The 17336-nt window shown below is 41.0% G+C and overlaps 1 protein-coding gene across 1 annotated transcript; it reads right to left on the bottom strand.

Annotated features, from left to right (window-relative positions):
* Positions 1-6328: 6328 nt before the first annotated feature.
* On the bottom strand, positions 6329-16634 carry LOC132144314 (zinc finger protein 664-like). Its single transcript, XM_059555092.1, has 4 exons — positions 16614-16634; positions 9648-9815; positions 9304-9531; positions 6329-7561 (listed from the first exon to the last, which is right to left on the bottom strand). The coding sequence occupies exons 1-4, from the start codon at positions 16632-16634 to the stop codon at positions 6536-6538; spliced, it is 1443 nt and encodes a 480-aa protein (XP_059411075.1). The 3' UTR covers positions 6329-6535.
* Positions 16635-17336: the final 702 nt, after the last annotated feature.

Here is a 17336-nt window from a genome sequence, read left to right as displayed (position 1 = left end):
GGCCGATAAAGAATAATTAGCATTTATTTTTGCTATAAGAAAGTTTTACCAGTATCTTGCAGTCTCACACTTTGTGATTTTTCTGGACTACAAGCCCATGCTTGGACCCTTGAAAGCTAATGTCTGCCATTTTTTTACCACAAATGCTACATTTAGAGTTTGATTATTGGAGCTTACGACTATGAGCTGTGCTACAGACCTGGCACTCTGTACTCATGCGATTGAACAATCGGTCAGGAACATGCTTGTCATCAGACATTTACTTACGGTGTGCAGATCTAGGTATTCTTCGTCGCTCACGTTATGTGCACCGTGGTGCTCGCCTTCCGCAGCTTACACGATCAACTATGACTGCATTACCAGGCAATATTCCTGTAATATCATCCAATGAGCGACTGTTGTGGCATCGCCATTCGACTCCGTGCGGGGTGAATTTCAACTTACTTTGCTCATTGCCAGAGATGCCTCATCCCGACTTCGCTCTGCTATCAGCCAGAGGTTAAAAAGGCCTTGTTAAATGCAAGATCAGTATCAAACAAGACATTTCTGTTAAATGAATTCTTTGTAACAAGCACTCTGGACTTCATGTTCATCACTGAAACCTGGCTTACAGAAAATGACTTAAGCCCTTTATCTTAACTTTCCCCTGTACAGTGTAACTATTATAGTTGCCCTAGAACTTCCAGGCGGGGTGGAGCTGTTGCTGTAATTTTTAAGGACTGTTTCAAATGTAAGATCTTACCAGTTGATGCTTACACTAGTTTTGAGGTCTTAATGTGTAAAGTAGAACTTACTAGCCCATTGCTTTGTGTTTTGATTTACTGTATAGACCACCAAAAGTTAAAGACTTTTTGAGAGTTTTCAGATTTTCTATCCAATGTGGTCTCAAGGACTGACAAGTTGTTGATTCTTGGTGATTTTAACATACATTATTGTTGTCCTTCGAAACCTCTTGTGAGAGATTTCGTTCATCTTTTAGACTCTTTTAACCTCACACACCACATATCAGGACCAACACACAAACTGGGTCACACGCTTGATCTGGTTTAATCATTACACCTTGATATCATTAATATATCTGTGAGTGATGCTGGGTTGTCTGATCACTGGCCAGTTTTTTTTTGACAGTGTGATTTCCTTTCCTAGCCATGTAAACCAGCCTAATACCTACCGTTCAAGGTCTATTAACCCTTCCACTGCTTTGCAATTTATGGATGCTTTTTTGGGCCTTCCAGCTCATAGTGATATGATATCATTGCAGAATCAGAATGTTGATGAGTTGGTAAATTGTTTCAATCCTTAATATTCAGAAATTGTAAACATAATTGCCCCTTATAAAACCAAAAATCTGAAATCAAATAATCAACCATGGTTCAATAGTGACATAAAAGTTAAGAAAAAAATAATGGAAGAAGGACAAATTACAGATCTCAAATCAAATCTTACAGAGTAACTTGTCTGACTTCCAAGAAGCAGTTTGCTTGGAAAGGGCAAAATACTTATCTAACATAATCTCAAAATATTCCCATTGTCCTAAGATACTGTTTTCTACATTAAATTCAGTATTAAACCTTTCTAGACTGGCCGGCTCAAAACCTAGCCAAGACTTATGTGAGAAGTCCTGCAACTTCTTTATAAACAAAGTTACTCAAATTAGGGCACAGATCTCTAGTAATTTAAATCAGAATTATCAATATCCAAATGTTTGCCCCTCTGCTTTTTCTAATTTTCAGACTATTTCACACTCTAAGCTGTTGAGCACTATCTCTAACATGAATCCAACCACTTGCTCTTTTGATGCCATTCCCACAAAGTGAATAAAGGATGTTCTGTTTTCTGTGTTGCCAAGTCTACTTTCTATTATCAATAGCTCCTTACAAACAGGTACTGTACCATTCTGCCTTAAACAGGCTGTGATCCATCCTTTACCCAAAAAAGCTAATCTCGATCTTTCTGATTTTAATAACTATAGGCCCATTTTGAAACTTCAATTTTTGCACAAAGTTCTGCAAAAGTGTATACTAAATAAAATTTCCCCCTATTTAATCTCTAACAATATTCTGGATCCCTTTCAGTCTGGCTTCAGAGCTAAACACAGTACTGAATCTGCACTTTTGAGGGTAGTAAATTACCTCTTACTATCTGTAGAATCTGGTAACTGTACTATTCTTCTATTATTGGACTTAAGTTTGGCTTTTGATACTCTGGATCATCATATCTTGTTAAAGAGATTGGACCTTGAAGTTGGCATTTGTGTTGGTGCACTAGATTGTTTTGCATCATATCTCGCAAACAGGAATTTTTTGGTGGAAACTGGAGAATTTTCATCAAGCTCAGTTCCCGTCACCTGTGGGGTGCCCCAGGGCTCAATTCTGGGTCCAATCTTATTTTCCTTATACTTACTCCTTCTTCGTTTCATTTTTGTGTCCCATAAAGTTTCATATCACATTTATGCCGATGACACTCAGCTCTATTTTCCATTAAAATCAGGAAATGATTCAGTTTCCTCTCTGCTAGCTTGTTTAGAGGACATTAAGGCTTGGATTGACAGATCCTAAGCTCTGGAATTCCCTACCTTTGTCTATTAGACTTTCCCCTACACTTACATTTAAATCTTCTCTTAAATCTTACTGTTTTTCTCAGGCATATGTGTAATTTGATATTAACTATTAAATTAATATTTTTTTTTTAGTCTTATATATTATTTTAAATTGCACGATGTTTCTTATTATTACTTCTGTTTTGGTTTCTTTTCATATTTTATTATTATTCTTTAAATTGTATTGTACAAGGATGTTTTGTTTGGTATGGTGTGCAGCACTTTGGTCAGCATTTATGCTGTTTTAAAGGGCTATATAAATAAACTTGACTTGACTTACACACACCCCAGTAACACCATGGCAGATGTAGTACATCTAAATTTCATTCATACTATCCCTATTCATAATGTAATACAACATACTTTTACTAACGGTCAGCTAGTTAAGATTCAAATGTACTACCTGCTCAGACAGTATGTGATTTCAGATGCACAATTATCTTTGGATTCCTTGACACTTAGCAAATATGAATAGTAAACTTCTCTTAAAATGGACTTTGGCTCTCTAATGCAAATTAAAGTAAATGACAGTAATTTCTAGCCAAGATGTGGCAGTATTAAAATACTGTTAAAAGAAGCTGTGTTTTTGTGTTCACATTAGGTCAATAATCCAAACACACGTACACTTTAATTCTATCTGACATTACAGTGAAGTTAAAGTAGATGCCACAAAATGATTTTTCACTTCTATCCAATAAATATCTTACCTTACATGGCAGCATACATGCTATGTAAGAACAGTAATTAAATGGATAATTAATAAACCCTGGCTCTTTGAATCCCTCCCAGCAATGAAAATAAAAATAGAATGCAATTGCTAGTTACTCTCTAAATCTTTATGCCACTTCATCACATAAAATATGATTAACAGCCTTATGTACAGTGGGGCAAAAAAGTATTTAGTCAGCCAACAATTGTGCAAGTTCTCCCACGTAAAAAGATGAGAGAGGCCTGTACTTTTCATCATAATTACACTTCAACTATGAAAGACAAAATGAGAAAAAAAAGAAAAGAAAATCACATTGTAGGATTTTTAATGAATTTATTTGCAAATATGGTGGAAAAAAAGTATTTGATGACCTACAAACAAGCAAGATTTCTGGCTCTCACGCCACCAGGGACTCATATCCTGCAGTGCTAGATCTGTCCCCCTGCTTAAACCAGTATGTGATAAGTGGGGCGGGGCCGAGAGCCGTGGGAATGGAGCGAGGCCGATGTAGTGATGTGGTAAAGAGCGACACCTGCGAGACTCAACGGTCTCGAGTCCCACAGAGGAGATCGGAAGGATACAAAAGAGGAACGATGACAGTGAAGGATGAGAAAGGACCAGGCCTGGGCTTTATTTTGGGTTTTGGTTTTTGTTTGTGCGCGACAGTCATCCGCAAGGGGCTGTCGCGCTGTTTTGTGTTGATTTTGGTAATTAAAGTTTCATTTGATTGTCTGCCGGTTCCTGCCTCCTCCTTCCCGTGATTGTGAAGTTTTTGTATACCATTACACTGGTGCCGAAACCCGGGAGGAAGGAGGGACGCACTGCTGAAGATCCCTTGCTGCTGGGGTGAACCCGCGGTGCCATCGAGCAGGCGAGGGAGTGTGCCACTGTGGACGCTCGAGGCGGTGGGCTGGAGTGAGTTGCTGGGGACAGACGAACTCACTGCCGGCCGCGATGTGGAGGGGCGGCTGCCATCCATGAAGGAGCGGAGGAGTCGGCGCCGTTCGCCAGGGGGCAGGAGCCTGCTGCTGTCCACCACAATGCGGAGGAGCAGGGAACGGGGGACTCCTGCCGGCTGCCCAAAACCGGAGGAGCCGTTGCCGTCCTCTCTCGTCTCTGTCGCTCCTCATCCTTCCATCTCCTTTACTCTCGCCTCGTCTGTCCTACCCCCAGGTTCCCGCAGGTCACCGTGAGCGGTCCCCCCGGAGGGAGGGAAGGGGGTGGAGTGCAGTCTCGTGGGTACCCCACAGCCTGCGAAGGGTACGTGGGAGCGGAGCAAGCCGGTGGAGTGATTTGGAAATGAGCGACACTCACTGGTCTCGCGTCCCACAGAGGAGATCAGAAGGATAAAAAAGAGGAGCCATGACCAGGCCTGGGCTTTATTTTGTGTTTTGGTTTTTGTTTGTGCGCGACAGTTATCCACGAGGGGCTGTCGCACGGTTTTGTGTTTATTTTGGTCATTAAGGTTTCATTTGATTGTCCGCCAGTTCCCGCCTCCTCCTTCCCACGAATGTGAAGTTTCTGTATATCGTTACACAGTACATGTCTGAAGTTTGCTAGAGAGCATTTGGATGATGATTGGGAGAAAGTCATATGGGCAGATGAAACTAAAATAGAACTTTTTGGTAAAAACACAACTCGTCGTGTTTGGAGGAGATGCATCCAAAGAACACCATACCTACTGTGAAGCATGGGGGTGGAAACATCATGCTTTGGGGCTGTTTTTCTGCAAAGGGATCAGGACGACTGATCCGTGTAAAGGAAAGAATGAATGGGGCCATATTTTGTGAGATTTTGAGTGGAAACCTCCTTCAATCAGCAAGGGCATTGAAGATGAAACGTGGCTGTGACTTTCAGCATGACAATGATCCCAAACACACCACCCGGGCAACGAAAGAGTGCCTTCGTAAGAAGTATTTCAAGGTCCTGGAGTGGCCTAGCCAGTCTCCAGATCTCAGCCTCATAGAAAATCTTAGGAGGAAGTTGAAAGTCTGTGTTGTCCAGCGACAGCCCAAAAACATCACTGCTCTAGAGGAGCTCTGCATGGAGGAATGGGCCAAAATACCAGCAACAGAATGTGAAAACCTTGTAAAGACTTACAGAAAATGTTAGACCTCTGTCATCGCCAACAAAGGGTATATAACTAAGCATTGAGATAAACTTTTGTTATTGACCAAATACTTATTTTCCACCATAATTTGCTAATAAATTCATTAAAAGTTCTACAATGTGATTTTCTGGATTTTTTTCCTTTCTCATTTTGACTCTCATAGTTGAAGTGTACCTATGATGAAAAGGCCTCTCATCCCGTTCTTTTTGTGCTCCGACGCAGAAGAGGAAGAGCTGCGTTTGTGTTTGTCGCCATGTCGTCGAAACGCTGTCATTTTCATCTCGGAGTCCAATCATCTTTGTTTGGCCTTCCCAGGGACACTGTACTTAGAGATCATAGGTTACAATTTATGTAAAACTATGTGCAGCACATTTTGCTGAGGACAGCTTCCTCAATCTCAATCAGTTTAATGGCGGATTCGCACAAAGATTATTCTTGAAAGATGGAGCAGTTCCCTCTCTGTCTGGAGAAGGCGTTGTTTATGGACCACAACAGATAAGTGTATTTTATTATTTAAGTTGGTGCGTTTAACGGTTTCTGTAACTTATTACACAAAGGGCAACACTGTTTAGCTTTGTTAACTAGATGTTAGGACTGTGCAAAAAAATAGAATTTGATTTTCATGCGCATCTCGTCAGTAAAAACGCTCCTGTGATTATAAGTACATCTCCAGCACATGCGTTCAGATCAGGATTGCCAGGTTTTCAAAACAAATCCTGCCCACTTGCTTCTCAAAACTTGTCCAAAACTTTCCAGGAGGGCAGCGTGCACTAAGCTGCTGTCGAATCACAACACAGGAACCGCTGGCCCAATCAGAACTCGTTACGTATTACTTTATAGAACAAGGAAGACATCAGCCCATTTTTATGACAGTGAAAACAGCGGTATACAGATAGGTGAATTGGGTGACTTATGTTTTTTTTTGATGATGATTTTTAATAGTACTGTCTTGTTTAACAGAAAATCATTGCTCTACTCAGTCAAACGTGACATTATATACAGCACTTAGATCAATCCACAGCATTAAAAAGTTCACTGCCACCTGCTGGCAGTAAGGACTCAATGAACACTTTCAGGACGAGCCAAACAAGTTTATCCCCATATTGACTGATGAAAGTCACTCTGATGATTCTGGAGCAGTTTGTTCTTTAGCGTGTTTGTTCTGGTGGGTCTTAAAACTACCTAAAAAAGCGAATCTCTCGCTGCAGATGGAGCAGGAGTAAGGTTTCTCTCCTGTATGAACTCGCTGATGGACCTTAAGGACGTCTGATCGAGCAAACGTCTTTTCACACTGTGAGCATTTGAACGGTCTTTCTCCAGTATGAATCCTCTTGTGGTTTCGAAATGTGTTATGTTTACTGAAACTCTTCCCACAGACGCTGCAGTGATATGGTTTTTCTCCGGTGTGGACTCGCTTATGTAATACAAAATGAGATGGACTAGAAAAGCTCTTCCCGCAGTGGGTGCACAGATATGGTTTCTCTCCGGTGTGAATCCTCTCGTGATAGTTCAGATTAGATCTTTGACGGAATCGTTTGTCGCAGTGTTTGCACTGAAGCGGTTTCTCATCAGAATGGATTTTCTGGTGTGACTTTAGAGAGCTTGAGTCTGTGAAGGCTTTCTCACATTCACTGCACTGATACGGTCTCTCATTGTTGTGCAAACGCACGTGTGTCTTCAGATGAGATGCATAATTGAATCTTCTCTCGCAGTGAGGACACTTGTATGGTCTTTCTCCTGTGTGGATTCGCTTATGAGCATCAAGATTTCCTTTGGTGCTGAAATACTTGTCACATTCACTGCAGTGGAAAGACTTTTCACCGTGAGTCTTTAAGTGAACTTTTAAACTAGAATGAATGAAAAAATCCTTCCCGCACTGTTCACAGTGATACTCCTTCTTCCCGCTGTGCTCTTTTGAATGAAGTCTCCTCTCTTCTGTGGTAGGAAAGCTGATGTTGCATATCTTACAGCTGTAGTCTTTCTGTTCTGTGTGTGTTCTCTTGTGTCTCTTTAAATTACCCTCTGAACTCAGTGTTTTTCCACAGGTGCTGCAGGAGAAACTCTTGACCGTCAGCTGCTCTTTTGATGTTAAGTCTGTCTCTCCATCAGAAGATGAACAGCCTTTATCATCTGAAATGCACAAAAATTATTATACATTTTGGGATTTAAAATATATTAGAGATTTATTTGTGTCACTTAGGAAATATACAAAATGTTTGTAAGAATCTGTTTATACAAGTTCAGGGGTGAACAATTAATAAAGGAAATATAAAAAAAGATCAACATGTTTTAGTACAGTTATCCAAACGCAAAAAAAGTGAGTTTAAAAATCCAAAAGTTCAACCAGTTCCATCATATTTATAATTTTACAGTTAAATAGCGTTATAGCAATCGCAATGTATTTCTTCCATGATTTTATAATTTATGCATTTTATGCATTTAGCAGATGCTTTTATCCAAAGCAACTTACAGTGCATTCAGGCTAACAGTTTTTACCTAACATGATAATTGATAATAATATTATATGTAATAATAATAGTAACTAGATTTTTGGTCAAATCATGCAGACTTACAAACAAAGGCCCAGAAGGCTGCTCAACAACTGCCCGTCCAGAACCTCCTGGTATATGCAGACTTAAAAAGAGCAGTGCTCCAAAGGGTCGGCCTCAGCCCCGAGCGGCACCGTCAACACTTCCGGTCGCTAGAACTGACCGAAGCGGGCCGGCCCTTTGTCTTAGCCCAGCAGCTCCGGGACTCCTGCCGCAAATGGCTGTTGGCCGGAGGAAGCGACGCCGAGACCATTATCAACAACGTGGTGCTGGAGCAGTTCATCTCACGACTCCCGAAGAGGACTGCTCAGTGGGTCCAGTGCCACCGGCCGGCGAACCCCTTCAATCTGTCTTTCTCTCTCTCTCTTCCCCTCCCCTCTCTCTCTCCTCTTTCTCCAAAGCCTGTCCCTTTACCCAGGTCTCGGTACACGGGGCCACCGAGGGGAGGCCACACGGGGAGGGACTGGCTGAGCTACCGACTGCTTCCCCACGTCAATCACCTGACCCACTTCCAACCACTAGGGTGGCGGGGAGGCCTGGGCCGGCCTGCTGGCGTTGCGGGGATCCGTGCCATTTCGTGGACCGGTGCCCGGTCATGGAGGTGGGGACGTTGGTCCGGATCCCGGACGACCCGCAGGCTGCCCCCGATCAAGCCGGGTTGTACCAAATACCCGTGAGTCACCCGTTGGTATCTAGCTTTACAGCCATTTAAGTTCAAGGTGATTCACAGGCCGGGGGCGCAGATGGCTGTAGCCGACTTCCTCTCCAGGAATGGGGGAGGGGGTTGCAGGCCAGATGGCTCCCCGGCCTGAGTCGGGCGGTGAGGGTATGTGGCAGGGGAGGTGTGGTTTAGCGAGGTCTGCGACGGAAGAGAGAGTGAAGAGATCAGCGGTGGTAAGTGAGTTAAGTGAGAGACAAGTGACACCTGCTTCTCATTGCAGTGATTGGCGTGGGGAAGCAGTATTTAAGCCCGCTGTTAACCGGAGAGACCTGAGGACTCGTGGGAGGAAGCGGCCGACAGAAAGCGAGAAGCACCTTAAAGTATCAAAGTGAATGTTATGATTTATGCGCATGTGGCGCGACTTTGTTTTCCGTCCTTTTATTTTTGAATATAATAAAGTTCCCACGAGCCTCAGTACGCCGACCCTGGTCTCCTTCCTTCTCTGCCATACGAACATTACTACAGTCATTAAAGGAGAAACAAACCTGGAGGAATGAAATCTTCATCATCTTCCTCCCCATTATTCTCCTCCTCCTCTTCCTCATCAGTGTGTTGTTGTTGTTTCTCTGCGGTGGTTTCTTCTCCTCTGCTCTCGATCAGGTTCCTGCAGTCCACCAGTTTGACGGAGCACATCTTCAGCGGCGTCTGCAGCATCTGCTGTTCTCCAGCGTTACAGTCAGAGGTTTGATCAGTGGATTCATGATCCTGAGCGTCAGTATAACAGAGTAAAGTGAGGCTGAGCTCTGAGTCCTGTGTGTCTCTCGATCTCTGATATCTGACGCTCCAGACTGAATCCTGAGCTTCTGTCCCATCAGTCTCACGCACCCAAACCTGCTCCACATCCTGACAAACACAATCAGTAATATATCTAGTGAGAGTATGATTAACAATAAGACATTGATTCACACAACAATCAATCCATATTAGCAGCTAAAGATGAACTGAAGATCTGTTCAAACCTCTCTGTTCAGTTTTTCTCCTCTTTCTCTCAGCTTTGCCTCCAGTGAAGCCACCTCTTTCTTCAGCTGACAGATTTCTGTGATGAAATCCTCAATATCCAGCATGGACAGATCAGTTCCTACTGATTTACAGCAAACCACATCCACCTGCGCTTTCATGATCAACATCTGAACACAAACACATCACGATTATTACAAGATGCATTTATAATGGACTAAATCAAACAAAAAATCTGAGCATTACTACACAGAACTGAACAGCCAATAGAAAATTAACTTCTGGAGAATATTCAGAAACATTTATGTCAAATATAAATGTATTTGTTCAGAAGAATCATTTGTTTAGTTTCATTTCCAAGAAGGAATATCTCTATATATTATTAATATCTATCAATCACTTCAATTAAGCTGCATTTAATAAACTAAATGCTATAACTTAAATATGATTAAGATTCAATTGACTTTAGGCATCATTCAAAAGTGTCCAGCATACTACAGTAGCTGTCATGACTACAGTCATTCCTGGCATGTGGTAACATTTTGGATACACAAGTGTTGGAATAAAAGGCACATGATTTTAAAGGTTTTTTTCATTCTACCAAAATAGAGATATGTTTAACTATAAGGAATAAATATTGGTCAAGCTCGGGAACTCAAAAAATAATAATTATGGGTAGATTGTTCAGACACTGGCCATGAAAATATTCCACTCTGTTAGGGACATATGGATAGTTATTGATGATTATATGAGCTTTATATTATATGAGCTTTTCTTAAATAACATACGTCCCTTATGCAATCTCATTTTATTTTCAAAATAAAAAAATATTGATGAATGAAATGCGTCTAAATCATTAAGAACAGGTACTTTTTGTGCCCATTTTTGCCAATAGGGTAGTAAATAATACAAAAAACGTACTCAAAAACATATATATGCTATTAGACCTCACAAAATAAGACAAAAGTATGCCAAACATTTAACGTTGCTGTCAAATTATTTAAAATGACTTGTCTAATAGGGTGGAATGGATGGAGCATAACAGGATGGAATGGAGCGTAACAGGGTGTAATGGATGGAGCATAACAGGGTGGAATGGAGCGTAACAGGGTGGAATGGAGTGAGCATAACAGGGTGGAATTGAGTTGCACAACAGGGTGGAATGGATGGAGCATATCAGGGTGGAATGGAGCGTAACAGGGTGGAATGGATGGAGCATAACAGGGTGGAAATGAGTTGCCCAACAGGGTGGAATGGATGGAGCATAACAGGGTGGAATTGAGTTGCACAACAGGGTGGAATGGATGGAGCATAACAGGGTGGAATTGAGTTGCACAACAGGGTGGAATGGATGGAGCATATCAGGGTGGAATGGAGCGTAACAGGGTGGAATGGAGTGAGCATAACAGAGTGGAATTGAGTTGCACAACAGGGTGGAATGGATGGAGCATATCAGGGTGGAATGGAGCGTAACAGGGTGGAATGGAGAGAGTATAAGAGGGTGGAATGGATGAGCATAACAGGGTGGAATTGAGTTGCACAACAGGGTGGAATGGATGGCGCATAACAGGGTGGAATTGAGCATAACAGGGTGGAATGGAGCATAACAGGGTGGAACTGAGTTGCACAACAGGGTGGAATGGAGTGTAACAGGGTGGAATGGAGAGAGTATAAGAGGGTGGAATGGATGGAGCATAACAGGGTGGAATAGAGAGAGGATAACAGTGTGGAATAGATGGAGCATAATAGGATGGAAACGAGTATAACAGGGTGGAACACCAGTGTTAACAAGCCTTCCGTCCTTGTCCTACATGGTTTCCCATTTGTAATGTGTGGAACTGCACCTATATAACATTGTTCAAAACAACACCCAAAAATAAAAAAAGATCCATATTTCCTTTGGGGGAGGGACACAAAAAATAGCTGTGGTTCCTGATCACAATCATTGTGGCAAAATTATTCTCTATTTAGAAGGCTAGAGAAATAATTACAAATTAAAGGACAGGCATAATAAATTATTTTTTAAATTGTATTAAAAATAAAGATGTTATATTTCATTGGGATGAACTAGATTAACAAACAAACACAACAACCTTCACAAGAAGGAACAGTAATGGACAGTGATGCCATTTTTGTGGTTTTTATTATGATGATAATTCTGATGGAAAATAAAAGGATGCTGCATTAAATGTATTAAATATTTTAATATTTCCCCTCTCAGCCTAGTGGGTCATCTTTTTTTCTTAGCTCCAAGCTCGAGTTCTCTACCATTGACACCTGGGAGCTTAAGTGTCCTGCACAGTATCTTATATATATATATAAGGGGTGTAACGGTATGCAAAAATCACGGTTCGGTACGTACCTCGGTTTTAAAGTCACGGTTCGGTTCATTTTCGGTACAGTAAGGGAAAGAAATGCAAACATTAAACTGCAGGTTGTTTATTACTATAAACTTTTTTTTACAATTTGTTTACACTTTTTTAAAATACTTTTTAATAAAATGTATATAAAATAAAAAAAGAATAAGAAACAAAATACTGCTGCAAAGTTCTCCACTAAATAAAATACTCTGTCTCAAACCAATATCATATAATAAAATATAATGAAAAATATAAATAAATATGATTACAGTGCAGAATTTCCAATCCCAGCTTGTATGCCTGCTCATATTTAAAAAATATATATCACATTTCCAGCATCAACAGTTTCAGTTTTTAGACCTGCTCACATTTCGTTATTGCGTTGGACCGATTGGAATTAAGAGCAAAGGTCTGTTTAAATGCCGACGGGAGCTGCGTTTGAATTACGGTCGTTTTTTTCCTAGTTGTAGTGATGTTCACACTCGCGTGATGCCTTTTGAAAACCTTAGGCCGGTGACACACTGGCATATTGCACCTGTCAAACATAGTCTATTTTGCCTAGGCTTTAGATTTATGCTCAACATGAAGTATAGATATTGTTGTCGTGAAGACAAGATCCTGGTCTGTCGGCGGCCTCCCTCTATGTCACCTACAGTAGCAGCAGTGCGCCAGCGCCTCGTCAGGCACGATTCTGGTGTGTAAAGAATCGGTGTGTAAATGGTGTGTAAACGCTCGTCGCTCATGCCACGCAGCCAGTGTGTCACCGGACTTAGAATCAGCTGCAGGGCGGGATTTGCGCTGAACGCGGAGACTCCCGCCACTTAATATGTTCGTTTGGAAACACATAATATATATATATATACACACATTTTACATTTATTCATTTAGCAGATGCTTTTATCCAAAGGGACTTACAAATGAGGACAGTGGAAGCAATCAAAAATAACAACAAGAGCAAAGATATATACACTCACCTAAAGGATTATTAGGAACACCATTCTAATACTGTGTTTGACCCCCTTTCGCCTTCAGAACTGCCTTAATTCGACGTAGCATTGATTCAACAAGGTGCTGAAAGCATTCTTTAGAAATGTTGGCCCATATTGATAGGATAGCATCTTGCAGTTGATGGAGATTTGTGGGATGCACATCCAGGGCATGAAGCTCCCATTCCACCACATCCCAAAGATGCTCTACTGGGTTGAGATCTGGTGACTGTGGGGACCATTTTAGTACAGTGAACTCATTGTCATGTTCAAGAAACCAATTTGAAATGATTCGAGCTTTGTGACAAGTTGCATTATCCTGCTGGAAGTAGCCATCAGAGGATGGGTACATGGTGGTCATAAAGGGATAGACATGGTCAGGAACAATGCTCAGGTAGGCCGTGGCATTTAAACGATGCCCAATTGGCACTAAAGTGTGCCAAGAAAACATCCCCCACACCATTATACCACCACCAGCAGCCTGCACAGAGGTAACAAGGCATGATGGATCCATGTTCTCCTTCTGTTTACACCAAATTCTGACTCTACCATCTGAATGTCTCAACAGAAATCGAGACTCATCAGACCAGGCAACATTTTTCCAGTCTTTAACTGTCCAATTGTGGTGAGCTCTTGCAAATTTTAGCCTCTTTTTCCTTATTGTAATGGAGATGAATGGTACCCAGTGGGGTCTTCTGCTGTTGTAGCCCATCCACCTCAAGGTTGTGCGTGTTGTGGCTTCACAAATGCTTTGCTGCATACCTCGGTTGTAACTAAGGGTTGTTTCAGTCAAAGTTGCTCTTCTATCATCTTGAATCAGTCGTCCCATTCTCCTCTGATCTCTAGCACCAACAAGGCATTTTCGCCCACAGGACTGCTGCATACTGCATGTTTTTCCCTTTTCACAACCATGCCATGCTCAAAATTGCTTAAATCACCTTTCTTCCCCATTCTTACATTCAGTTTGGAGTTCAGTAGATTGTCTTGACCAGGACCACACCACTAAATGCATTGAAGCAACTGTCATATGATTGGTTGATTAGATAATTGCATTAATGAGAAATTGAACAGGTGTTCCTAATAATCCTTTAGGTGAATGTAAGTCCTATAACAAGTCTCAGTTAGCTTAACACAGTACACGTAGCAAGGGCTTTTAAATAATATAATAAATAAAAATAAAACAGATAGAATAGAAAAAGAATAGAGCAAGCTAGTGTTAGAGGTCTTATATATATATATATATATATATATATATATATATATATATAATATATACATACACACACACACACACACAATTGCATAATAAATGAAAAAAATAGAATACAAAAAGATTAGAATGGTAGTTAGATTTGTTTTAAAGAATATAATTAGAATAGTGAGTGCTAAAGTTAGAGGGTCAAATAAAGATGGAAGAGGTGAGTTTTAAGCCGATTCTTGAATATGTTTTTAAGGACTCAGCTGCTCGGATTGAGTTGGGGAGGTCATTCCACCAGGAGGGAACATTTAATTTAAAAGTGCGTAAAAGTGACTTTGTGCTTCTTTGGAATGGCAGGATCAAGCGACATTCATTTGCAGAACGCAAGCTTCTAGAGGGCACATAAGTCTGGAGCAATGAATTTAGGTAAGGACGTGCAGAACCAGTGGTGGTTTTGTAGGCAAACATCAATGCCTTGAATCTTATACGAGCAGCTATTGGTAGCCAGTGCAAATTGATAAACAGAGGTGTGAAGTGTATTCTTTTCTTGAGGTGTAATCTTGGTGCCACGTTCTGGATTAATTTTTAAAGGTTTGATAGAACTGGCTGGAAGACCTGCCAAGAGAGCATTGCAATAGTCCAGCTTGGACAGAACAAGAGCTTGAACAAGGAGTTGTGCAGCATGTTCAGAAAGAAAGGGCCTGATCTTCTTGATGTTGAATAAAGCAAATCTGCAGGATCGGACAGTTTTAGCAATGTGGTCTGAGAAAGTCAGCTGATCATCAATCATAACTCCAAGGCTTCTGCCTGTTTTTGAAGGAGTTATGGGTGATGTGCCTAACTTGATGGTGAAATTGTGATGAAATGATGGGTTTGCTGGAACCACAAGCAGTTCTGTCTTGGCAAGGCTGAGATGAAGGTGATGGTCCATCATCCAGCAAGAAATGTCTGTTAGACAAGCTGAGATGCGAGTAGCTACTGTCGGATCATCAGGATGAAATGAGAGGTAGAGTTGAGTGTCATCAGCATAGCAGTGGTATGAAAAGCCATGTTTCTGAATGACAGAACCTAATGATGCCATGTAGACAGAGAAGAGAAGTGGTCCAAGAACTGAGCCCTGAGGCACCCCAGCAGTTAGATGTTGTGACTTGGACACCTCACCTCTCCAAGATACTTTGAAGGACCTATCTGATAGGTAAGACTCAAACCACTGAAGTGTGGTTCCTGAGATGCCCTTTGCTAATAGGGTTGACAGGAGGATCTGGTGGTTAATCGTGTCAAAAGCAGTGGACAGATCAAGCAGGTTGAGTACTGAACATATGGATTCCGCTCTTGCCAGTCTTAGAGCTTCAACAACTGAGAGCAAGGCAGTCTCAGTTGAATGTCCACTTCCAAAGCCAGATTGGTTGCTGTCAAGGAGGTTGTTCTGTATGAGAAATGCAGAGACTTGGTTGAACACACGCTTGGTTGAACACAAATATATAAATTTAATATTTATATATTAAATTGAACACAATTTAATATATAACCCAGCTATATATATGTCCCAATGCTTATTTATTAAAATCAGATTGGGAAATGCATAACAATTAAAAATCAATCAATTGCCTGATAGAATTCTTCATCTACATATAAAGTTAGCCAACATATTAAATAAAAATGTATTAAATTTATGCATTTAGCAGACACTTTTATCCAAAGCGACTTGCAGTGCATTCAGGCTATCAATATTTACCTATCATGTGTTCCCGGGGAATCGAACCCCCAATCCATCCAACGCATCGAATAGAACAAAACCATCACTTCATGTTAAACTGGTGTAAGGTCCAGGCACTCGGCCCAAGGAAGGTATCCGGTGCTGGATGAAGGTTTCCTGCATGTTCTGTCTTTCAGCACGTAGAGTTATTCAATTTAGGTTAAACTCAAATCTGACTCCATTTTATTATCTAATATGACTCCATTTTATTATGACCTCGAATTTAGGTTGAAAGGCAAATTGGTTGTTTGTCGGTCTCTAATTATTATTGTTATTCCTCTGATATTTGATTATTCTAATTTAATCCTTTACTTTATTTGACTCGTTTATTAGGAAACTATGTCGCTCAGGGTGCCCCATGACGGCCGTTCTTCTACGTGCACCCCACGATCACAAACTCGCCAGTCTAAACAGTAGCTAGAGGTTATGACTAGTAGTCCCCCTCAGTTACCCATGTACAACTTAGTTAAAGCTCAAAACAATAATCAGCGGTTATGCTAGCACTATCTGTCTAGCCCCCACAACAGTCATATAACTACGTACAACTTAATTAAAGCTGAGACAATAACCAGCGGTTATGACCAGTACTTTGACTAGCCCCCCATAGTTAATGAACTGAGTACAACTTAACTAAACTCAAGTGGTTAATCAGATATCTAAAATCTCACCTGATGTGCCCTATGCTCCATCTAGCCTGAGTTTTAGTATGCACTTAACCCTGGACACAGATTTACGGAAACAGAGCCTTCACTAAATCTACCTGAGAAAATCATTTCAGTAAGTCAGAGTAAATCAAATGTAACAATTTATTATCAGCCAGGTAAGGATTATGCCAATTTCAAAGCCAATTCATAGATATCAAATAAATACAAGACATCAAATTCTCAAAGATGAATCTAAGAGTAAAAGATGCATACTTGACTTTTAGAAAAATACACAGTATGAAGTGTGTGGACACACTTCATGCTATGGGCTCAATCTGACTACAGAAGGCCTTGATCCTTTTGCTGCAGTCCTTTAAATACATCAGACCAAGACAAACATCCCCCGAGATGGAGACAGGTCCCAAGCCTGGGTGATTTTACAACTCAATGGGAACAGGGGGTAATTTACATGGAGGATCCTGGGAAGGGGCACTCCTATTACAGTAGACAAAATATCTCTTAACTCTTAGGATCTGTATCATCTTTTAATCTACGTTTGTAAGATTGAGACCATTGTACTAGTTGCACTGAGACATTTCAAATGATATTAGACATGAGTGTTAGTTCACTTGCATTGACATTTTCATGTAATCATTTTGAGCAGACGGAGTAGAAGGAAGAATGGGTGAAGGGATTTAAAATGAAACAAATGGCCAGAAGTGAAGGAGGTCTCCTGCTCCTCCACTC

Source organism: Carassius carassius, chromosome 7 (genome assembly GCF_963082965.1).
Source record: "Carassius carassius chromosome 7, fCarCar2.1, whole genome shotgun sequence".
Classification (NCBI taxonomy): domain Eukaryota; kingdom Metazoa; phylum Chordata; class Actinopteri; order Cypriniformes; family Cyprinidae; genus Carassius; species Carassius carassius.
This window is presented reverse-complemented; position numbering and strand designations above follow the sequence as displayed.

What these genes read in the sequence shown, in the direction of transcription:
- LOC132144314 (XM_059555092.1), bottom strand. Translation starts at nt 16,634, where the DNA reads ATGGAGCATAGGGCACATCAG. An exon ending in TGGAGCATAGGGCACATCAG is followed by an intron (nt 9,816 to 16,613) that starts GTGAGATTTTAG and finishes GTTTGTGTTCAG; the next exon opens with ATGTTGATCATGAAAGCGCA. An exon ending in AGATGTGCTCCGTCAAACTG is followed by an intron (nt 7,562 to 9,303) that starts GTGGACTGCAGG and finishes GTATAATAATTT; the next exon opens with TTGTGCATTTCAGATGATAA.